Below are 25,856 nucleotides of genomic sequence, written 5' to 3' on the forward strand. Positions count from 1 at the left end.
TCTTCTGCATGCGCAACCGGGGGACTGGGCACGCTTCTTTCCATGGGCTGAGAATGCACAAAATTCCTTCAAGCACTCTGCAAACCAACTAACACTGTTCCAGTGCATACTCAACTACCACCCACCCCTGTTCCCCTGGAATGACACTCCCAGCCAAGTTCAAGCCATCGAAGAGTGGTTCTCGTGCAGCCAGGCAGTATGGGAGGAGGTTCACTAATGGATTGAAACGATCAATGCCAAATACAAGGAATATGGAGATAAACACAGAGCAGACACCCCAGCATACAACCCAGGTGACAGAGTTTGGATAGCCACAAGAAACCTCAGGGAACCCAACTCCTGCAAGAAACTCTAGCCACGATATATTGGGCCTTTTAAAGTGCTGGACCGCAACAACGAAGTTTCATCCAGGCTAGAACTCCCTCCTCACAGAAGGCTGTCACCATCATTCTACGTATCCTATCTCAAAACCTGCTATTCCGGGCCCCCTCGCCGAGAACGCACCCAGCCAGGAGCACCCAGCTTCTTGACATTGAGGGTGAACCCATCTACTAGGTAAACAAGATCCTCAACTCTATACGTAGAAAAGAACAGATTGAATACCTGGTAGATTGGGAGGGTTACGGACTCAAAGAACAGAGCCGGGTTCCAGCTAAAGACATCCTAGATCCACTCCTCAAGCAAGAATTCCATGCTCTGCATCCAGCCAAACCTGCACCCAGAGGTAGGGGGTGCCCTAGAAAGAATATAGCTCCCAGTGGGAGCTCCTCGGGGGGCTCTGTCAATAAACCTGATGAAACTGCCCAAACTACAAATGTGGACACCATGAACTACACTCCCCAAAACTCAGAATGCCCTCTGTCTCCAGACTATTGAACTCAGCTATCACTCATCATCCTAATTAGTCCCCCTGCCTATATAAACCTCTCTCTCCTACTACTCCAATGCGAAGTATCGTTCTGCTCTCATCAGTTCATACCAAACCTTGTTTCTGACTCTCGTTATTCTGACTCTTGCTTCTCTCTTTCCCGTTTACGCTCTTTGTCTTTCCCCCTTAACATTGTTTGCCGATCGCCCGACCCTCGCTTGTTCTACGACTCTGATTCTTGTTTCACGTTTTGGCTCCGTCACTGTTTGCTCCTCATTACTCTTCTGTGCATACATCTGTAAGTGCCTGCACTGTGACATATTTCGCCGGTTTGTTTACATTCTAAACGGAAATGTTTTTGTCTAACGTTTTATATGAAGTTTTTATTTATTGAATTTGCAAAAAATTAAAATAAAAAATGCTCTGTTTTTCAAAATCCAGAGTGGAATAACTTTTTTATTCTATCCACAATCTCGTCGTACATGGCTTATAGCCGACTTGGCGCTACGTGCCTCATCAGCTATCAACTCATGTATGACTCGATTTCATGGAATAAATTTTAATTGTCCTGATATAAATATCCTCATGCCGATTCCTCCAGGTATACAAAAATGAAAGCTCATCATTAGTTATGTTTGAGTGTGTAACCTGCCTATAGATAACGTAGTCATCTTGGTGTTTCCTTTCTAGGTGTAAAATGTTACTCTACTTGAGGTTGTCCTTGGAAATGGAAACCTGTATATATCCAATGTTTTTCTTAGAAGTTTAAAAAAAAGGCAGTTCTAGATCCTTCATGCTTTCTATGCTTATGAATGGCTGCTCTGGCTACCCGTGCTTGTTTTTGGAGGGCAGCTCTGATCTTTAGTGGGCCACACCTGCAGACTTCACACTGACACAGGACAAAGAGACTGTGGTAAAATGCAAATGAGCATCTCAGCAACCCAGCCTGACACATGGGACTTAATCACCTCATCCTTGAATTTAGTTTAGCATCATTACTGTTACCGTGCCTCATATCATCATGTCAAAGCAATTAACAGCATCTTCAATTACTTGTACAATTAACCTACAGATCTACAAACAGCCAGAATAATCATTATATCCAGGGGGAGGAGGGTTTTAAAACATTCTAGGTCTGCTATGCCAATTTTCACACCATTTCCAATTTACTGTATTAAGCAATTAGGACGACAATCTGATTCTTCAACTTAAAGGGCACTTGGTAGAGTGCATACCTCCACCAAGCCACATTTTCAGATTTGCATCAGAATCTAATCTATTGTTACTTGGCCCACCTTTCTTCAAAATTTCATCAAAATCCATTCACTACTTTTTGAGTTACATTGGGGACAGACAAACAAACAAACAAATGGAGGGGAAAACATAACCTCCTCCAACAAAGTAGGCAGAGATAATTAAAAGGTAATAACCTGTTTGTAGAACAGACTTGAAAGACCATAAAACAATATATATGAATCTCTGTAAAAGACTCCATTAGACACTCTCACAAATACATTTGCAGTTACACACATTTACACAGTTTGACTGCAAACGAACCAAAATGCTTGCATCTCAGAATAGTCATGCACGGTATTATTTTCCTTTTTTAGCACATTTCCCAATTTAATCTGTTTCTCCACATCACACAACAACTAGCAACCATTATTAGTGAAGGCTAACATGCACCTCTGTTGAAACAACTGTATCATTTTCAAACGTCTGTTCATTCTGTGTCACGTGGCGTCTGAACAATAACTGCCCTTTTCCACCCATCATTGACTACCATCATAGTGATTGACAGGGGAGAGAGAGCAATGCCATCCTTCTCACCCAGTGAGCACGGCCAATTTGGAGAGTCCACGCTGCAGAACCAAAAGTCCAGGTGGTGGAACTAGACCTGATACAACTCCTCTTCTAAATTTAACCATAACCTCTAACCCTTAACTCTAACAATAATCCACAAAACGGTCTACAACACAGAACAACAAACACACTTATCCAGCCTGAAGCTACCAGAGTTGCCACCACCCCCTGGACTTTTGGTTTGACTCCACCCAAGTAGGATGGGCTGGATCTGGTCTGACTCCACCCCCTGGACTTCCAGTCCTGTAGCAAGGCATGTTTACTCAATTTTGCTCTACTGGTCTCAAAGTTAGGGATATATCGGTGATCTCCTGAATGTTTTTATGAAATTATTGGGACAGTCTTCATAAATGGCTAAAACAAATACACTTATACTTACATCAACATATTTTTGGGTAGATTTGTGTATTAACATAGTTTAAATTGAAAACAATAACCTAATTGTTTTTTTAATTAAATGCTTCATTTGTTTTTAACCAGACAAACACCCTTACACTGTCAGAAATAAGGGTACAGTACGAGTCCATTTCTGTCCCCCAAGGTACAATCTACACTAATGTACTCCCTAGAGCCAGGGCCCATTATTGGACCTCAGAGTCACTATCAGAGGTGGGTAGTAACGCGCTACATTTACTCCGTTACATTTACTTGAGTAACGTTTTGGATGAATTGTACTTGTAAGAGTAGTTTTAATGCAGCATACTTTTTACTTTTACTTGAGTATATTTGTGAAGAAGAAGCAGTACTTTTACTCCGTTACATTGGGCTATATTCTGCTCATTACTCGCTACTTTATTTTTATTGATCCGTGCGATGCGTGGTCTGTTTGTTTATGTTTTGTCGAGACTTCCAGCAGAGGCTCTGTCACATGACAGCATCTCACCGATCAAATGTAGCAGCCAGAGCCATAGTGGGAGGAGCTATGGTTTAACTCCGTTTCGCCAATCAAACAGAGCCAAGCCGCCGCGCGCGCCCGCACACACAATTCCCGCGGCAAGACCAGTCCAGGTGGAAAAGAGCACGGAAGCAGAAGAAAAATGGCAGAGACAACGGCCAGCGTTTCTCATCAAGCTGAAGAGGCACACCCCTGGCCACACATACAAACCATGTTCACTCTCCAAACAACAAAAAATAATAGTTATGTTATGCGGTGTCACATGTGTCTCCCCAAACCAGTGGACATTTCAGCTTATAAAAACTCAACGCCGAATTTGAGGAAACACATTGCGGTAAGCTATGTGCTTTTGGCTGTCTTCGTAGGCAGACATTAGCCCTGTTGTAACATCATAAATAACTGTAAAATACATTGTTTTGTGGAAATGTATTGACGCACTGCGGCCTCAGACGGCAAGATAACACACACACACACACACACACACACACCAGAGAACCAAGAAATAAAACTACAAAAAATCTTCCTAACAATCACTTTTTATTGATATGAAACCAAAAAACGCTCATGAAAATAAGGTTGCTCGCCTAATGTCAGCTCCTCAATAGCGTTACAGTTGTACACGGCTCTGGTCAAAAACTGGGAATGGAAGACTGGTGAAAACTTACTAAATAACAAAACGCGTAACATATCGTTTGTGAACTCTCCATTTTTCAAGCTACTGTGTTTGTTGTGGATTAGAGGGATTTGTGAAGACTTTAGGTGTTTTTTTCTGTGAGATTTGTTTTATTATTTGTCTACAAGTGCTTGTTCACAAAAGGAAGGGCATTAGCTTGTTAGCTTGACTGCTTGCTAGCAATCCCCACCACCACCCAGCCAAGCTGGGCACTGGCAGCTAGTTAGCAACCTTTTTGCTTGTTACTTCCACTTGCTAACTCCTCTGCGAGATGGATCCAGTAAACAACTTTTTGGGAGATGAAAGGATTAACATCGTTGATCGCATCTTACAGGATTATTTCCAGTCTTTTTCGTATGAGGAGATATTACGTGTGATGTTCAGCTGCTGTTAAAGCTGAACAGTCACTTCATGGAGTGAGCATGCACGCACGCACACACACACACACACACACACACACACACACACACACACACACACACACACACACAGTGTTATGGTTTATGTGCAGACTGCCTTGAGCTTCTTGTTATTGTTAATACACAGAACTACACACACACAGTTTATGTGTGAAATATATATGCAATCTCTGCCTCTTATGACATCCTGATCAATAAACAAAAGTTACTCAGCAGTTACTCAGTACTTGAGTAGTTTTTTCAATTAGTACTTTTTACTCTTACTCAAGTAATTAATTGGACGACTACTTTTTTACTTTTACTTGAGTAATATTATTCTAAAGTAACAATACTCTTACTTGAGTACAATTTTTGGCTACTCTACCCACCTCTGGTAACTATGTGTACCTTTTTAGGGCGAAAATGTTCCCGTGTGTTCCGTATGTTACAGTATGTTCCCAAGCAGTATATAAAGGGTACAAATAAGTACCTTAGAGGGTACTGTCCCAGTGATAAGCTGTTGTACCCCTAAAGGTACAATAATGTACTTTATTTTTTGAGAGTGTACAATGGTGAAATTCTCATGCATTCCTTTCAAGAGCTAAATCAATGCCCTGTCTCATTTTCCCCCACACACCTTATAAGCTGTTTTGGCCTGCATTTGTTTTTGTTTCTCTCGCTGTGACAGGTATCCCACTGAGCTGCACCTTTGTATAGTATACGTAGCTTCCTCTGGTCTGCCACTGCATAGCTCAGGGTCACTGTTGTTAGACCCGCCGATTGGAGGAAGCACTGGATAGGCTCCACTGTAAGTCTGGAGTGCATATGCAGGATCCTTACTTTCCTCCTCATAATACCCCACTAGCTGAGGACCATTCAAGGTAGAACTTTCTTGAAATGGCGGTCGTGTTGGAGAAATCCTAAAAAAAAAAAAAGAGACAAATATTGTTGCACCAATACTGAAGTAATGTAGTATAAACTGGCTTGCTATAAATAAGGTGGCTAAAAGAAATTGGCTTTCATTTTAACGCTATACAACTTTATGGGAATTAAGAAGTAGGGCTGAAAACTGACCTGATGCTGTTCTTGTTAGTTACTCCTTTGCTCTCATGGTCCACAGTACCAGCAGGAGGGAGAGGAAGACCTAAAGTATAACTAGGCCCTTTGAAGCGTGAGTTATACTCATCATGTCTGATCCTCCACTGTGGTGAAGGAGGAAGTGCAAGTGTGTAGAGCTGGTTTTGTAGTTCAGGACTGATAAAAGGTTCAGCTGAGGTGTTGAGGTTGACGTTAAGGTTAATTGTTGGAGACGATGAGAAGGAACAATGTGAGCCACTGCCAGAGTCAGGTGAGCTGAAAGTCTGCTTCTCAGAGGGAATTTGTGAGTGCTGTTGCTCCACTGGCTGATTCAGGTGACCTTTGGGTTTGGTGCTCTTGTAGTGGTGAGGCCTGGCTCTGCCCAAGTGCTTACTCTGGTTGTGGGTCTAATTGGGGACAGATTAAGAAAATGCAATTTTACATTCAAACTCAAACTGAAGCACACACAGGTAATTAGTTTGCTTGTGTTATGATACACTAGGCTTGAGATGGTGCACTTGAAGGGATTATTAACTTGCTTTCCCTAAAGGACTCAATGTTAACATGAATAAAATCATTACAACAAATATGATCAGGATGCTGAGCATATTTATTTCAAACAGAAGATAAAGAATAAGAGTCCACATGACATGAAGGCTAATTAAAATGTTTCAAGGACAGGAGCTGAAACATTCCAACCTATTGTATGAAAACATATATTTATAAAACAGCAGCTCTGTGGCTATTGTAATATCCTGAGGAGGAGCAGGGCATACAAATGATGTTTTTTTTTTTTTTGCTATAGGCCTGGCAATGCACAACGCTGTGCCACACATTATTCGGTGAGGTCTGGGGTTGTGTCGCAGCATGTAATGCCTCTGATTTAGCCAACACCAGCTTTCACCATTCTAATGGGAAAATATTTACTCTCCTCTGCCTGCCAGCATTAGGGGAACCGTTCAAGTGCTCAAAATAATGATGCTTCTCCATTCCCCCTCTCTCTGCAGCACAGGCTCCTTTTCAAGACGTTTCAGAGGCTCCATTGTGCCTGAACAACTCTATCAGAAATTGCGTCCATCACAGGGAAAATGAAATCCCGGGTGACAGTGCGCCCACTGTGCAGACATTTTCATCTTGAGAGGAAGCCCTTGCTGACAGTTATGCATTAGGGCAATGGATTGTGCCAAGCAGCCCTACCTACATCCACAGAGGGAGACAGAGGGAATGAGAGAGAAAGAGAGACGAATGAAATCAATAAAGTGAACAGGAGTGAAGGGTCCTACCTTCAGTTTTTGAGTTTTTTGTATCCACATCAGCTCCAGGTTGAGGGCATTGTCTGGGCATCCTGGGCTGTCAGTGCTCACACTGTCCTCAGCTGACTGTAGGGGCTAGAAAGAAGAAAGAGAGAGAGAGCATAAGAAAGCGAGAGAAGGGAAAGTTCTATGCAGAAAATCTATGCAGAATGATGTATACTGGAGATGCCCAGGATACAAGTTACAAATTGTGAAGGCTATTAGATTTTTTTTCAATTAATATTAATTCTAAACAAAATACACTTACCCATAAAAAACAAAGTCCTCTAGAAAGTCTCTTTACGTGTAAACTACATTGTATTCATCATTCATTATATTTTACTCTAAACTATCTAAGCTATTAAACCGTTTGAACTACTTAAAGCAGATACACAGAACCATGGCCTCACTTTCGTTTATAAATGCCTTGAGACCTCAAGAATGGCACAGGAATGGTTTTAAGAATTAACAATAAATATAATATAGTCATTTTTATGATTAAAGTGATTCAAATAGGGAGCGGTCTGAGTGAATGACCTTGACGTCCGCAGCGTCACAGCAGGAAGTCTATCAGTCTCATCACCATTTCCGCTATACTACAGTGGTGCTTGAAAGTTTGTGAACCCTTTAGAATGTTCTATATTTCTGCATAAATATGACCTAAAACATCATCAGATTTTCACACAAGTCCTAAACGTAGATAAAGAGAACCCAGTTAAACAAATGAGACAAAAATATTATACTTGGTCATTTATTTATTGAGGAAAATGATCCAATATTACATGTCTGTGAGTGACAAAAGTATGTGAACCTTTGCTTTCAGTATCTGGTGTGACCCCCTTGTGCAGCAATAACTGCAACTAAACGTTTCCGGTAACTGTTGATCAGTCCTGCACACCGGCTTGGAGGAATTTTAGCCCATTCCTCTGTACAGAACAGCTTCAACTCTGGGATGTTGGTGGGTTTCCTCACATGAACTGCTTGTTTCAGGTCCTTCCACAACATTTCGTTTAGATTAAGGTCAGGACTTTGACTTGGCCATTACAAAACATTAACTTTATTCTTCTTTAACCATTCTTTGGTAGAACGACTTGTGTGCTTAGGGTCGTTGTCTTGCTGCATGACCCACCTTCTCTTGAGATTCAGTTCATGGACAGATGTCCTGACATTTTCCTTTAGAATTCGCTGGTATAATTCAGAATTCATTGTTCCATCAATGATGGCAAGCCATCCTGGCCCAGATGCAGAAAAACAGGCCCAAACCATGATACTACCACCACCATGTTTCACAGATGGGATAAGGTTCTTATACTGGAATGCAGTGTTTTCCTTTCTCCAAACATAACGCTTCGCTTTAAACCAAAAATTTCTATTTTGGTCTCATCCATCCACAAAACATTTTTACAATAGCCTTCCGGCTTGTCCACGTGATCTTCAGCAAACTGCAGACAAGCAGAAATGTTCTTTTTGGAGAGCAGTGGCTTTCTCCTTGCAACCCTGCCATGCACACCATTGTTGTTCAGTGTTCTCCTGATGGTGGACTCATGAACATTAACATTAGCCAATGTGAGAGAGGCCTTCAGTTGCTTAGGATTTACCCTGGGGTCTTTTGTGACCTCGCCGACTATTACATGCTTTGCTCTTGGAGTGATCTTTATTGGTCGACCACTCCTGGGGAGGGTAACAATGGTCTTGAATTTCCTCCATTTGTACACAATCTGTCTGACTGTGGATTGGTGGAGTCCAAACTCTTTAGAGATGGTTTTGTAACCTTTTCCAGCCTGATGAGCATCAACAACGCTTTTTCTGAGGTCCTCAGAAATCTCCTTTGTTCATGCCATGATACACTTCCCCAAACATGTGTTGTGAAGATCAAACTTTGATAGATCCCTGTTCTTTCAATAAAACAGGGTGCCCACTCACACCTGATTGTCATCCCATTGATTGAAAACACCTGACTCTAATTTCACCTTCAAATTAACTGCTAATCCTAGAGGTTCACATCCTTTTGCCACTCACAGATATGTAATATTGGATCATTTTCCTCAATAAATAAATGAGCAAGTATAATATTTTTGTCTCATTTGTTTAACTGGGTTCTCTTTATCTACTTTTAGGACTTGTGTGAAAGTCTGATGATGTTTTAGGTCATATTTATGCAGAAATATAGACAATTCTAAAGGGTTCACAAACTTTCAAGCACCACTGTAAAACACAGCGCTAACTACAACTCCGATCCTCCATTTTGAGCTAATTTATCACCATGCCACATAGAGGTGTTGCTGGCTGGTGCAGCAACATGACAAAAGGTGGATTTACGTTGCATTCATGGCCCAAGAATGTTCAAACTGCAAAGATATGGACGCATTTTGTGAGAAGTTTACGCGCACATTGGGTGCCTACGAAGTGGTCTCTCCTCTGCTCTGCACATTTTACTGAGGACTCGCATGAGACCTCTGATCTGTTGAGGAGCATTGGCTATAAGCCCGTATTGAAAGAGGGTGCAGTACCAACAATTAAATAAAACTACAAGAAAACAAAAGTATTTATTTTATGTATTTTTTTAAAAAAAAGGAAAGTAAGTTCAGTTGCACCAGTTCTCCCAGAGTGTGAGCCGAGGGTTGTTGCTAAAACCAGGGAAGGAACGGGACGTGACATATCGCTCAGGCAGTGACCTCCCCATGGTTGTTGCTAAAACCGGTGACGTCCCGTCCCGGGTTTTAGTAATTGCCTGAGCCGAGCAGTAATGGTGGAGTACTCAGTATGGAGAATAAGTGGAGCAGCCATCTGATTTCTGTGCTGGATATTGCTGCCATCTTTCCCTTACGTGGAAGAAGTGAATGAACAGAAAACTGAACGAACAACTGAAAGTCAGATTGTTTCAAAACAATCGGCCACAAGATCGGCCTTCAAGAAGCAAGAACATAAATGGGTAAGCTGCGACTCTCATTTGGATACAACACAACAAAAACAACACGCTGTTTACCTGCATTTAGATTAATACATGCAACTTGTGTGTTTAAGTTACCAGTATAAGATTATTTAATTTGCTTCAGAATGTGATTGTCTCAGTTCATCTGATTATTTAATTAGCCTTTTACGTTTTATCAGTGAAAATGCATGCATATACATGTATGTTGCATAAGTTATAACACCTATCCTGTTTTAATGAGAGTCAACCCACAATCAGTCAAGTCAAATCAGTCTTAGTTGAGCAAGTCAGTAATGGTATTTCTTACTTTCACCATAAATTTTTATTTATATGACTTTGGTCTATAGCTGTCAAAGGCCTCGGCCTTAAAACCGGTTACCGCTGTGACATCACACACTCAGGGCTGGCTGGCTCAGTGGGGCAGCTTGAATGCTAACTTTGCGTTTGATTTTAACTCTCAAAAATATATTTTTTTAAATTCCCATTTATGCAGCATACAAGAGTCAAGGATGGAGATACTATCCACTCAGAAATTTATTTAAAAATAAAGGCTCTGTGTATCTCCTTCAAGCACAGTTCTGTCATATGTGTCTCGGGCACATTTTGGAAGCCTATTGAGCCCCTTTACCACAGTCCTTTCAGAGCAGTTTGAGGATAATTACATCAATTCACTTTCTTCATTTTTATAACGCACCCATTCAATGAAAGCATATTTGCTGCTAATACTGTAATGAAAATCATTTAGTAAACTTGGAGTCACTTTGGCTTCTGAGGACAATCCGGCCTGATCGATGCTATTGACGGCTTGAAGAGTCCCCGAATGAATGTGACTAATTCTGAAAGCGCAAATAGAGGAAGGTCGAAAAGAAGCATGCTGCAGTGAGTGGATTGAGTTGTAACATATCCATCAATAAACAGGCAGCCATGCTGGCTTATCTGTTCACTGAAAGGCCAGGAATGCAAAGAGTTGAATCTCAACACTGCTCACAAGAGCCACCATTTACAAGAGCAGCGTTTGAGCAGACAATTCACAAGCTATTTCAAAATGGCTACTAATGGCTCTGAAATGTCTGAAAATACAAAGATGCAAATCTTTAAATACCAATCAGTTTCTTTTAATATGATGATCATTAAAATAAAGGAGTGATCTAAAACAGAAGGCGTTTATCATAACTTTACATCAGTCACAGAGCCAGCAAGGTTTTCTGTTTGACTCTTTGTATAGTGTATATACTATATATTGTGCACTATTGCCATTGTGCAGTAACGGGTGCGTACGTGTGTGTGTGTCAGACATCACAGACCTGCACTTCATGGCCTTTCCAAGGCAGCAGGCCACAGCCTCTGCCCAAGCTACTGCCACTACCTTTTGTCCACCATTTTAATAATCTCAATCAAATTGAGAAAATGATCAAACAAAATTGCATTTTGAGCTTCATAAGCTGTGTAATATCTACTCTGTTAAATTGGGGGTCCATAATTGCCTCTTGGCGAGAGATGAGGCAACAACAAAGTCAGGCGATCTGAGCTTGCCATTTTCCTCAAGACTGAGAAACACAGCTTTTGCAATGAGGACTTCAAAGGCTTGCAGTTCTTGAATTGCATTTGGTTGCTATTGTGGCCGCCCAGGCAATCTTGATTAGGTGTTTACACTGAGGCAGGGTGTACAGTGGTAGAGAGCCACGGAGCCACAGTCTAGAGCTATTAAGAGATTGTACATTATGTTCCTGGCTTTGAAGTGAGGGTCTGGGAGATGACGAGGGACTCTGGCTGAGTGCAATGGCAGAAGATTGCTCTGCTACTTCTGTCTTTATCAAAGGAGCCTCTGCGCGGCCTCAGGCTTTGCTCTGCCACTCGCCAACACAAAGTTGGCACATTAGGAGATTGTGTACATTTAATAACATGGCTAATTGTCAGCAGTAAGGAGCCCATTAAAAAGAAAATTGTGGCTTTTAAAAACGAACCAACAATATATGCAGCTGAGGCCAGATAATGAAGCGGAAACTGATGTGATTTAATAGGAGCCTTTAACTTCCTTTGAAGAGAAAAATAAATAAATAAAAAGCACAGTCAAGGGCAAATATCAGAATATAAGATCGGATAGGTGGGTGCATGATAAATCTGTAGGATAGGGTCTTGTGATCTTTCTTTTACATCATAAAAAGCAAATAAAAATAAACAAACAAAATCCAGGCCTTGCTTTTGGAAAGAAAAGGAAAATCTAGAGTAATTTTTATATCATGTAGGTCAATCTTTTGTTATAGGTTTAGATGATAAGATAAATAAACTCATTTTAGATCATCATAACCTCTTTCCACGGAACAGATCTTACCTGAAAGATTTGGGACTGTGGAAGTATAATCAGTGGAACATTTAGGGAGGAAAACCTTCGTTCTGTTTACCATGTCACAATGCTAACAGCTCTTCACTATGCTAATGCAGCTGAAATGAGAGATTAAGGTGGGTATGGGCTCAGATGGGCCAGGAAAGGCCTGAAATGTTGTAAATCCTCATGTAGTGCAGCCCACAGACAAGCCGAGGCTGCCAATTACACGGCAGGGCCAGGTGCACTGATAACTAAGAGCCTATTGGTAACCATGCCTCTCTGATGTTCTTAATAGCTACTGTTGTGCAGATCAACTCATAATAGGCACTACATAGCCAGACATGCTTCCTATTCCCTTTTCTGCTCCTAGTGTCTGCCAAATTAATTTCTGAGCTACAGCTAGATTAGGCTGCTTATTCCTTTTCATAGAGGGACCACGACAATAGCGAGGTCACTTGTACATTCAGATTAAAAAAAAAAATTATATATATATATATATATATATATATATATATATATACACACACACACATACACACACTCAGGTCATATCAAATATGGCACACTTGTAGAGCAGAAACAATGTAGACATCTGCTTACAGTGTTTTTTAAAAAAGGGTTTTTGAGAATCAAAATAAAAACACTCACAAATCTATTAATGATTAAACATTAATATAACTGAAATATAGACTCAACTGCCATGAGCATAATAAATTATTTTAGTGAATATACTACATGTACACCACATGCACTCACATGAGTTCTTTCGCAAATGTGTGACCTTTCTGTAGTCGCACAGAATGGGTTTCTCCTAGTGCAGGCTCTAAACAACCTATTATTCATTCATCTTCAGTAACTCTTTATCCCAGTTCGGGTCACAGTGAACTTGAAGCATTTTCATGAAACACTGGCTGCAAGGTGGAAGAATTCACCCCAGATGGGACAGCAGTCCACATCGCAGGGCACCAAGTGCACAGTGACATTTGCACAGTCATTCACACGTAAGGACAATTTAAAGTCACCAGTACACTTACTGCCATGCTTTTGGACAGTGGGAGGAAACTCAACCCATGACAACCCTGTTAACATGCATAGCCATATCATTTTTAAAAAAAAAGCAATAAAATGGGATTTAAGTAATCCCATTTGTGTTATTTCAGGCCTGAATGAAGACATGAAGAAAGAAAAGAGAAAGAGAACCCAGAGATTGGAGGTTGGCTGAGGAAAATGAGCATTGCTGTGTTATTGCAGCCCCTAGTGGTTCACTGAGAGACTACATAAAAACACTGGACATTCTGATGTGGTCAGGCATGGATTTGTTTTATCAGCCATTCCAGTTTCATTACAAACATATTAAACCAAGTAGAGTACTGTCCACACGAAGTCTGTTTACTCTTAAACACAACCAACACTGACCAGAAATAGGTCTATATGTCAGAGCTTCTCAAACGTTTTGAAATCAGGGACCCCTGTAACTGTAAAATAAATTTCACAGACCCCCTCAGCGCAAATTAATTTTATGGACATAATCTATCTCTGTAAATAACAGGGACATTATTCAAAAGTGTACAATAATTGTAATATATTATTGTACCCCTAGAGTTTGGGTTTTATTTATTTTTTTTTTGTTTGTTTGTTTGTTTGTTTCCAATTCTTGAACTTTCCAACCACAGAACACATTAGATTCATTATTCATAGGCTCATGGAGGCTTGGATTAAACCCATTCAATTCAAGTGATCAGAGCCAAAAAGTCTGATAACTATAACTCAGTAATAAATATGATAATGGTGAATTATGATTTCCTGTAACATTTTTAAGTCACTGATCTTAATGCTTTACAAACAAGCACCAATAAACACTTACCTGATTTGCATCATCTGGTTTTCCTCCTCTTTGCTCATATGCCTTCAAATATGACCCTTGTTTATGATTGTTCATACCCAGAGTGATTTTATTACGCTCTACTATGTCCTCTGTCGGCCTGGTTGGTCTGACTTTTTGGGAGCGTCTCTTCTGCATGGCTACTAGGTTAAGCTTGCCTATATTTTGTTCCTGACCAATGCTTCGATTCTCTCCATCAGGCTGCCTCTGACTTTGTGCCTGCTCCATCTGTTGAGGAGAAGAAAAGGGCAGGATTCCAGCGGGACTTTGCTGGTGGTTAGGTCTGTGCTTGACCTCTTTGGGTTGATGTAAATTTGAATGTGGAGTGCTCTGTAAGGACACAGATGAGCTTTGGGGCACTGACATCACTGTATCTTGGTCTTCTGGTGGGTGTAGATGAAAGGAGGACAGCAGTGGTTTTGGGTGAACACTGTCCATTTCCAATGAAACAGGACTAGGGACTACTAGAAATTCATGTCTTCCCCTTGGAGACATATGTCCTGTATGTCTCAGAGTGTCTCCAAGATCCTCGTTGGAGTCAAGAGAGAAATTCGTCTGGAGAAACTCAGACCTTGCCAGCTTCTTTTTCCAGTCTGGATCATAGCGCAAGTCAGCATATTCATCCAAAGGAGGCATCTGTCTGAAATTTTGGAGAAGGAATGTTTATAATCATTAAAGAGACATTATGTATAACTTATCATTTATAAATCCAGGTGAGAAATGATTCGTCCAATAACCATTAAAGAAGGCTGAAATAAATAAATAAATAAATAAATAAATAAAATATGCAAATATGAGTGTAAAGGTCAGGCACATCCTAAAAGATATGCTTCCTAGTTCTTTTGCTTCATCCTTCTGTTTCCCCCAGCTTAGCCCTTAATCACTAAGGGTCTAGAGCCTACAATTGTGCCATAGTTTTGGAAATGGCAGATTCAAGGGTATAAAATAGGTTGAAATTGCTACCTAATGTGCTCCTTGCATCACTGGATGAAAAGATCTCATTAAAATAATTAGAAGAGTGCCTCTTTGTTGCACAGTTCTGAATGCTACAAGATGCTCTTCACGTCTCATGATGCCAAATACAGCGCTGGCGAGGCGTACGGCTCTTCAGCCAATGAGGGCAAGGGGGCAGCGAATGACTCAGTAATGACTCAATGAAATGAGCTTGAGAATGCAGTGTGGGCTCACAGCTGTGGAGGCTCCTTAACATACGAAAACCCACTCAAAGCTTTTTGAGTTACAAAAAAAAAAATCTAGTCGTAGTTGAAACACTGCTCTTTGCTTCTTTCAAACGATACAGGTTCCTACTTCCCAGACACAGGAATCTCCCATCTCAGCAAATACAGTGTAATACACTGACAGTGTTAGCATTTATTTGAATAAGGATGTGGCTACAAAGCAAAGTTAAAAATATAAGGCCACTACCAAGAACTTATATTCAATTAGTTGCAAATGGAAAAAAGTGCAAATTTGTAAAACCTCACAAAAGACTGGCATACTGTGTTAGGGTAAAACATAAAACAATCCATCCAGGGTGTATTTCCACTTGTGCCCAGTGTTACTGAAGATGAATGAATTAAAAAAAATCATCTCATTCTTTTTAAACTGAAGGTGGAGGAGTTGAGACAGATGCTGCGATGAACACTTCAGATTCCAGCATCTATGCTTCTGTTGCACACAAAGGCCTCCTATTTAAGGCAGAACAAAGCATCTGATTTTTTTTAAATGGACTTCAGAATAAGGCCTTATTGTGATAACCTTCTGCAGAATAAAAATCTAATTTCCTTTAAATGAGGGTAGTTATATGGAAAGTGCCAAAATTAGAGGTCTTTCAAATGAATTACAATGCATGTACTCTAACATCATTTTCAAAGACTGCCATTACCTATTAGACAAGTGAATACAAGCTGTTAATCATTTCCATTATGTTTCCCCGGCCACTCTTCAATAAAAAGGTCTCATCATTTTGGGAATGATCTAGGCTGTGTCAGGTTTCGCCATTGTTTACTCAGTTTGTTTCAGAGAGCCTAATTACTCACATCCATTAATGATGGTACAATAAAGTGCATTATACTCAACAGGGCATTCATGCTGATGTAGAGTATCATATAATGACAAGAATATTTAGGATTTAGGATATAGGCTGTTGTCATTAACCCTTTCACATCTTCACAGAATGTAAAACAAAAGGAGTGTTAATAAGAATGAAAAACAGAGGCAAACAAAGTCCATCCAGGGCTATTGGAGTTATCTAAGGCAGGGTAGGTAATTTATTTTAGAAACATGTTTGTTATATTTCTTTAAATTCTCTTTACATCCTGACAGCAATGAATAAATCAAATGCTGACAATAAAAAGAAAAACATCAATTATCTGTAGCAGTTGCAGGGCTGTAAAAAGTCTGTCCAATCATTTCATTCAGACCAATGGCCTACCCATATATCTACCTGTGCACACTCTGTCTGTGTACTCATTGTTCATGACCAGTCTTCCATAAGGCTAGATAGATACACGGAGTGCAGAATTATTAGGCAAGTTGTATTTTTGAAGATTAGTTTTATTATTGAACAACAACTATGTTCTCAATCAAACAAAAAGACTCATAAATATCAAAGCTGAATATGTATGGAAGTTAGAGTGGGGTGTTTTTAGTTTTGGCCATTTTAGGAGAATATGTATGTGTTCAGGTAACTTTCACTGTGCAGAATTATTAGGCAACTTAATAAAAACCAAATGTGTAGCCATTTCACTTATTTATTTTCACCAGGTACACTGATATCCCCTCCTTGAACTGCCACCTTATTGTGGTGGAGGGGTTTGTGTGCTTGAATGATCCTAGGAGCTATGTTGTCGGGGGCATTATGCCCCTGTCAGGGTTTCCCAAGGCAGACAGGTCCTAGGTGACAGGCCAGACTAAGAGCAGTTCACCAAAACCCCTATGGAGAAAAATCCGAGGACCGTGACGTCGCCCGGGATGACGCAGCCGGGGCCCCACCCTGGAGCCAGGCCCGGGGTTGGGGCTCGTATGCGAGCGCTTGGTGGCCGGGCCTTTGCCCATGGGGCCCGGCCGGGCTCAGCCCGAAGAGCTGACGTGGGCCCGACCTCCTGTGGGTTCACCACCCACAGAGGTAGCAGTAGGGGACTGGTGCAATGTGGATTGGGTGGCAGTCGAAGGCAGGGGCCTCGACGACCTGATCCCCGGACACAGCGGCTGGCTGTTGGGACATGGAATGTCACTTCGCTGGGGGGGAAAGAGCCTGAGCTTGTGCGGGAGGTTGAGAGGTACCGGCTAGAGATAGTCGGGCTCACCTCCACGCACAGCTTGGGCTCTGGAACCCAGCTCCTCGAGAGGGGCTGGACTCTCCACTTCTCTGGAGTCGCCCGTGGTGAGCGGCGGCGGGCTGGTGTGGGCTTGCTTATAGCTCCCCAGCTCAGCCGCCATGTGTTGGAGTTTACCCCAGTGAACGAGAGGGTCGCCTCGCTGCGCCTTCGGATTGGGGAGAGGGCTCTTGCTGTTGTTTGTGCCTATGGCCCAAATAGCAGTATAGAGTATCCGGCCTTCTTGGAGTCCCTGGGAGAGGTACTGAGGAGTGCTCAGACTGGGGACTCCATTGTGTTACTGGGGGACTTCAATGCTCACGTGGGAGATGACAGTGACACCTGGAGGGGCGTGGTTGGGAGGAACGGCCTCCCCGATCTGAACCCGAGTGGTGTTTTGTTATTGGACTTCTGTGCTAGTCATGGTTTGTCCATAACGAACACCATGTTCGAGCATAGGGGTGTCCATAAGTGCACGTGGCACCAGGACACCTTAGGTCGGAGGTCAATGATAGACCTTGTAGTCGTTTCATCTGATCTCCGGCCCTATGTCTTGGACACTCGGGTGAAGAGAGGGGCTGAGCTGTCAACTGATCACCACCTGGTGGTGAGTTGGATCCGCTGGCGGAGGAGGAAGCTGGACAGACCTGGCAGGCCCAAACGTATGGTGAGGGTCTGCTGGGAACGTCTGGCCGAGCACTCTGTCGGGGAGGTCTTTAACTCCCACCTCCGGGAGAGCTTTTCCCAGCTTCCGAGGGAGGCGGGGGACATTGAGTCTGAGTGGACCATGTTCTCTACCTCCATTGTGGACGCAGCTGTTCAGAGCTGTGGCCGCAAGGTCTCCGGTGCCTGTCGTGGCGGCAATCCCCGAACCCGGTGGTGGACACCAGAAGTAAGGGATGCCGTCAAGCTGAAGAAGGAGTCCTATCGGGCCATGTTAACCTCCAGGACTCCCGAGGCAGCTGACGGGTATCGGCAGGCCAGGCGTGCTGCAGCTCGGGCAGTTGCGGAGGCAAAAACTCGGAACTGGGAGGAGTTCGGGGAGGCCATGGAGAAGGACTATCGGTCGGCCTCGAAGAAATTCTGGCAAACCGTCCGGCGCCTCAGGAGGGGGAAGCAGTACTCTGCCAACACTGTTTACAGTGCGGGTGGGGAGCTGTTGACCTCGACTGGGGACATTGTCGGGCGGTGGAAGGAATACTTTGAGGATCTCCTCAATCCCACCGTCATGTCTTCCACTGAGGAGACTGAGGCTGATGACTCAGAGGTGGACTCGTCCATTACCCAAGCCGAAGTCACTGAGGTGGTTTGCAAGCTCCTCGGTGGCAAGGCACCGGGGGTGGATGAGATCCGCCCTGAGTATCTCAAGTCTCTGGATGTTGTGGGGCTGTCTTGGTTGACACGCCTCTGCAACATCGCGTGGCGGTCAGGGACAGTGCCTCTGGAGTGGCAGACTGGGGTGGTGGTCCCTCTTTTTAAGAAAGGGGACCGGAGAGTGTGCCCCAATTATAGGGGAATCACACTTCTCAGCCTCCCAGGGAAGGTTTACTCCAGGGTACTGGAGAGGAGAATTCGACCAATAGTCGAACCTCGGATCCAGGAGGAACAATGCGGTTTTCGTCCTGGTCGCGGAACACTGGACCAGCTCTATACCCTTCATAGGGTGCTCGAGGGTTCATGGGAGTTTGCCCAACCAGTCCACATGTGCTTTGTGGATCTGGAGAAGGCATTCGACCGTGTCCCCCGTAGTATTCTGTGGGGGGTGCTTCGGGAGTATGGGGTTCGGGGCTCTTTGCTAAGGGCTGTCCGGTCCCTGTACGAACGGAGCAGGAGTCTGGTTCGCATTGCCGGCAGTAAGTCAGACCTGTTCCCAGTGCATGTTGGACTCCGGCAGGGCTGCCCTTTGTCACCGGTTCTGTTCATAATTTTTATGGACAGAATTTCTAGGCGCAGCCAGGGGCCAGAAGGAATCCTGTTTGGGAACCACAGGATTTCATCTCTGCTTTTTGCGGATGATGTTGTCCTGTTGGCTTCTTCAAACCAGGACCTTCAGCATGCACTGGGGCGGTTTGCAGTCGAGTGTGAAGCGGCTGGGATGAGAATCAGCACCTCCAAGTCCGAGGCCATGGTTCTCGACCGGAAAAGGGTGGCTTGCCCTCTCCAGGTTGGTGGAGAAGTTCTGCCTCAAGTGGAGGAGTTTAAGTATCTCGGGATCTTGTTCACGAGTGAGGGAAGGATGGAGCGTGAGATCGACAGGCGGATCGGTGCAGCCTCCGCAGTGATGCGGTCGCTTTACCGGTCCGTTGTGGTGAAGAAGGAGCTGAGCCAAAAGGCGAAGCTCTCAATTTACCGGTCGATCTACGTTCCGACTCTCACCTATGGTCATGAGCTTTGGGTAATGACCGAAAGGACAAGATCGCGGATACAAGCGGCCGAAATGAGTTTCCTTCGCAGGGTGGCTGGGCGCTCCCTTAGAGATAGGGTGAGAAGCACAGTCACTCGGGAGGAGCTCGGAGTAGAGCCGCTGCTGCTCCACATCGAGAGGAATCAGCTGAGGTGGCTCGGGCATCTTTTTCGGATGCCTCCTGGACGCCTCCCTGGGGAGGTGTTCCAGGCATGTCCCCCCGGGAGGAGGCCCCGGGGAAGACCCAGGACACGCTGGAGGGACTATGTCTCTCGGCTGGCCTGGGAACGCCTCGGTGTTCTTCCCGAGGAGCTGGCCGAGGTGTCTGGGGAAAGGGAAGTTTGGGCTTCCCTGCTTAGACTGCTGCCTCCGCGACCCGGTCCCGGATAAAGCGGAAGAAGACGAGACGAGACGAGACGAGGTACACTGATATGACAACTCCAGATTTGCAAATAAACATATCTGACATTCAAACACAAAACAAAAACAAAATCAGTGACCAATATAGCCACCCTTCTTCATGAGGACATTCAAAAGCCTTCCATCCATAGATTCTGTCAATTTCTTTATCTGTTCACGACCAACATTGTGTGCAGCAGCAACCACGGCCTCCCAGACACTGGTCAGAGAGGTGTACTGTTTTCCCTCTTTGTAGACCTCATGTTTTATAATGGACCACAGGTTCTCTATGGGGTTTAGGTCAGGTGAACAAGGGGGCCATGTCATTATTTTTTTCACCTTTCAGACCTTTACTGGCTAGCCACGCAGTGGAGTATTTGGACGCATGAGATGGAGCGTTATCCTGCATGAAAATCATGTTCTTCTTGAAAGATGCTGACTTTTTCCTATACCACTGCTTGAAGGTTTCTTCCAGGAACTGGCAGTAGGTCTGGGAGTTGAGTTTGAGTCCATCCTCAACTCGAAAAGGTCCAACAAGCTCGTCTTTGATGATACCAGCCCATAGCAGTACTCCACCTCCACCTTGCTGGCGTCCGAGTCGGAGTGGAGCTCTGTGCCCATTACTGATCCAGCCACAGGCCAATTCATCTGGCCCATCAAGAGTCACTCTCATCTCATCAGACCACAGCACCTTAGAAAAATCAGTCTTAAGATATTTCTTGGCCCAGTCTTGACGTTTTATCTTGTGTGCCTTACTCAGTGGTGGTCGTTTTTCAGCCTTCCTTACCTTGGCCATGTCCCTCAGTATTGCACACCTTGTACTCTTTGACACTCCAGGAATGTTGCAACTCTGGAATATGGCAGAACTGGATGCTAATGGCTGCTTGTTAGCTTCACGCTTGATTTTCCGCAGATCATGTGCAGTTATTTTGCGCCTTTTTTTTCCCCGCACGCTTCTTTCGACCCTGTTGACTATTTGCAATGAAACGCTTGATTGTTCGGTGATCACGTTTCAACATCTTCGCAATTTCAAGAGTGCTGCATCCGTCTGCAAGACATCTCACAATTTTATACTTTTCAAAGTCTGTCAGATCTCTCTTCTGACCCATTTTGCCAGAGGAAAAGAGGTTGCCTAATAATTATGCACACCTGATATAGGGTGTTGATGTCATTAGACCACACCCCCTCTCATTACACAGATGCACAGCACCTGATATACTTAATTGGTAGTAGGCTTTCAAGCCTAAACAGCTTGGAGTGGGACAACATGCATTAAAAGGATGTTGTGGTCAAAATACTCACTTGCCTAATAATTCTGCACTCAGTATATTGCTAAAGCTAGCAAGCTAGTCGACAGCTGTGAGTACTAACAATTGCCATGCTCATTGTTTGCATTTGTTAAAATAATGTTCTGTGTTTCCATCCATGTGAATCAGACATGAAGTAGTTAGATACGGCAATGATGCAGTATACTGTAGACTCCTCCTCCAGCAGTAAAGTGGGGAGACTTAGGATGAGGGAGACTTGGGACAGTTTGTATTCCCATAAATTAATTTCAACCAATCAGATTTTACCCTCATAAGGTCCATGCCTTGTAGTGGTGCGAGGGCTTGCGTGCCTCAATGACCCAGAGAGCTATGCCAGGGGGAGCATAAGCTCCCAGTAGGGTCACCCATACTGGATAGGTTGAAGGGTAGAGCAGGGATGAGAATGGGACATTTAAAAAAACTCTGAAATGCCTGGCCGGTCTAGGGGGCATTTGCCCAATTCACAATCCCCCTTTCCCACATATATATACACACAAAATATATATATGAATGTTTTCAAATTCAATGATGGTGTAAAACGTTTATAAACTTTAAGATTATATATATATATATATATATATATATATATATATATATATATATCTTAAAATGCTTAGAAATGTGTGATGCGTTTTACATCTGAGTGGAGCCAAACAAATGTTACTAGAATGCTGGTAGGCCTTTCCCTGCACTCGCAACAAATGCTGCTCTCGTTAGAAACTATGGTAAACGGTGGAGTATGAAATGCTTGAAAACCAGTAATACCCATACAGAAAACAGTAATGGAAATGAAATGCAACTCACAGCGACAGGTCAGCCAAGATGTTTGAACATTGCCGGCAGATTGCTGCCTGTGCGCTGTGAGCTTGCATGAGAGGTGTGTGTGTGAAGGTGTGTGTGCGCGAGCGTCACGGCTCACTCCGTGACGTTTTATATATATATATATATATATATATATATATATCGTGAGCGATAATGGAGGTAACCGAAATGATATATTAGATTCCTCCTGACTCTATCTTTGACAATTTAAGTAAAATGTACCTTTGTGCTTTTTTGTTTTGATGTGCTCCTGGATGTTTCTAGCTCCTCTGTTTCCATAATTGATCATATCTGAGCACAGAATACACAGAACCTTTCCCAGCACGTCCACTTTTCGGATATGTTCCGTCAGGCACGTCGTCACAGTTTGTGTCCCTATCTGCATGGTAACGCCACTATCAAGCCATGCCCATCGGAAACAGTTCTTTATCCCATTCGATTTATCGATTTCCCTGGCACGATCCTCATTTTTGTGGTCCAAAACATTCGCCATATTGGCGAAGTAACTTTGAAAACCAAAATAACTAGAACTTAAGAAGTGATCAAAACCGTGTACGTGTAGCTTGTTTCTCTGTGAATTGTAGAAGTGAGATGAAACTAGCGCCAAAACGTTGCCGGAAATCATCGTGAGTTGTCGTTAGCATAAATATTGAAGAAAGCCAATGACGATTTCCGTTATCACAGCTGCAACTAATTTTGCGATGAGCGCGGCCGAAAGATGCTGGCGGGCGGTCGGTTAGTCCTGCCTGCTTGTGCCACCACAAGCCTAGCGCTGACACCCCACCCCCCACCCCCAAAAATTTTCTCAACGGATTTACACGTTTCACAAAAATGACATTTTCAGCGGGAAAAACTCGGAATTCCGCAGATCCGCAGAAAATTCTCATCCCTGGTAGAAGCCAGACAAAATGTGGACCACCCACACCCCAGAGGTCAAATGGGTTTGTGTAGGGCCAACAACCCTACCTAGAAAAAGCCAATGTTACTGAAGCATCGACGTAAACACAAAATCAACTCATCCTGGGAGTGGAAGGGCCTCCACACAGGAGGTTCATGAGGCAGGGCTGTGAAAGCCGAAAGGAAGCTGCAAGGCTGACCCCCCTTCTGATACCCAGGATAAACACTAGAATTGGTACATGGAACATCAGGACAATGTACGTTACAGGTAGAACTGCTCAGGTTGCAAAAGAAATGAGGAAATATAACATCTCCCTGCTGGGGCTGAGTGAGACGAGGTAGCTACAGACAGGACATCTGAGCCTGGGGACAGGAGAGATGCTGCTGTATTCAGGACACACAGAGGATGGAGCACCTCCAAGCATCCCACCAGCAGAGACAGAACTAAAAATCAACTGTGGGAAATCAACAAAGATAGAGCTCAAGAAGGCCATCATGTCTCTAAAGGATGGGAAGGCAGCAGGACCAGATGAGATCCCAGCGGAAGCCATCAAAGCTGATGTAGGGATGGCCATCAACATGCTGTACAGCCTCTTCAGCAGGATCCAGGAGGAGGAACAAGTCCTGGCTGAATGGAGGGAATGAATTCTCATCAAACTACCCAAGAAAGGGGACCTCAGGGACTGCAGTAACTACTGAGGGATTATGCTCCTTTCAGTGCCTGGTAAAGTCCTCAATAGAGTTGTGTTGGAGAGGATGGAAGAGGCAGTTGACGCCAAGCTTCGAGAGCAGCAAGCAGGGTTCCGCCGGAACAGATCCTGTGCCGACCAGATTGTCACCCTACGCATTATAGTGGAGCAAGCATTGGAATGGAACACTCCCCTCTACATTAACTTCATTGACTACGAGAAGGCATTCGACAGTGTTGACAGAAATACACTGTGGAAGCTACTGAGACACCATGGGGTACCCAAGAAGCTCATCTCCATTATCCAGTGCACCTATAAGGACATGACATGCAAAGTAGCTCATACCTGACAGTTGTCAGACAGACCAGAGTGCAGCAAGAGTGTCTACTGTCACCCTTCTTTTTCCTCCTGGTGGTCAACTGGATCATGAAGACCACTACAGCAGGAAGGAAGAACGGAATACAGTGGACACTATGGACACAACTGGACGATTTAGACTTTGCTGATGACCTGGATGACCTGGCACTCCTGTCACACAACCACAACCAGATGCAAGACAAAACTACCCACCTCACTACAACATCAGCAAGAACAGGGCTTAAGATTAACAGGAAGAAAACAGAGCTCACGAAGATCAACACCACTGTAAACACTCCAGTCACAGTAGGTGGGGAGCCAGTCAAACAGGTCGACAAAGTGTGGTTGACTGACGGGGGGGCACACACTAAGACATCACAGCCAGGACTGGCAAGGCAAGAGCAGCATCTGTCATATTAAAGAACATCTGGGCCTCAAAGGAAATCCACACAGCCACAAAAATGCGCATCTTCAACTCCAATATCAAGTCAGTCTTACTCTATGGCTCAGAGACATGGAGAATGACCAGGGCATCACAGCAAAAGTTACAAACATTTATAAACACTTGTCTACGACAAATCTTCAATGTCAGGTGGCCTAACAGTATCAGCAGTGAAGAATTGTGGCAACGGGCAGGACAAGAACCAGTCACCAAGCAGATTCTGAGAAGAAAGTGGGGCTGGATTGGACATACAGTGCCTTGCAAAAGTATTCACCCCTTGGTGTTTGTCCTGTTTTGTTGCATTACAAGCTGGAATTAAAATGGATTTTTTGGGGGTGAGCACCATTTGATTTACACAACATGCCTACCACTGGTGAAAATTGTTGTTTTATTGTGACACAAATGATAATTAAGATGAAAAAAAAAAAACAGAAATCTGTAGTGTGCATAGGTATTCACCCCCAAGTCAATACTTTGTAGAGCCACCTTCTGCTGCAATTACAGCTGCAAATCTCTTGGGATATGCCTCTATTAGCTTAGCACATCTAGCCACTGGGATTTTTGCCCATTCCTCAAGGCAAAACTGCTCCATCTCCTTCAAGTTAGATGGGTTGCATTTGTGTACAGCAATTTTCAAGTTATGCCACAGATTCTCAATTGGATTGAGGTCAGGGCTTTGATTAGGCCATTCCAAGACATTTAAATGTTTCCCTTTAAACCACTCCAGTGCTTTAGCAGTATGTTTAGGGTCATTGTCCTGCTGGAATGTGAACCTTCTTCCCAGTCTCAAAGCTCTGGCTGACTCAAACAGGTTTTCCTCCAGAATTGCCCTGTATTTAGTGCCATCCATCTTTCCTTCAGTCCTGACCAGCTTTCCTGTCCCTGCAGATGAAAAATATCCCCACAGCATGATGCTGCCATCACCATGCTTCACTGTAGGAATGGTGTTCTCAGAGTACTGGGTTTGCACCACACATGGCATTTTCCATGATGGCCAAAAAGATCAATTTTAGTCT

At 43.6% G+C, this 25,856-nt stretch overlaps 1 protein-coding gene across 1 annotated transcript in view; it reads right to left on the reverse strand.

Annotated features, from left to right (window-relative positions):
* jhy (junctional cadherin complex regulator) overlaps window positions 1–25,856 on the reverse strand; it is a gene marked incomplete at its 5' end in the record, with an annotated part of 43,396 nt that overhangs the window by 9,329 nt on the left and 8,211 nt on the right. The window contains 4 exon segments of the mRNA XM_060908581.1: window positions 5,335–5,617; window positions 5,772–6,181; window positions 7,058–7,162; window positions 14,189–14,846. Coding sequence (XP_060764564.1) covers window positions 5,335–5,617; window positions 5,772–6,181; window positions 7,058–7,162; window positions 14,189–14,846 — 1,456 coding nt within the window.

This window comes from Neoarius graeffei, chromosome 25 (assembly GCF_027579695.1).
Source record: "Neoarius graeffei isolate fNeoGra1 chromosome 25, fNeoGra1.pri, whole genome shotgun sequence".
NCBI classification, from domain to species: domain Eukaryota; kingdom Metazoa; phylum Chordata; class Actinopteri; order Siluriformes; family Ariidae; genus Neoarius; species Neoarius graeffei.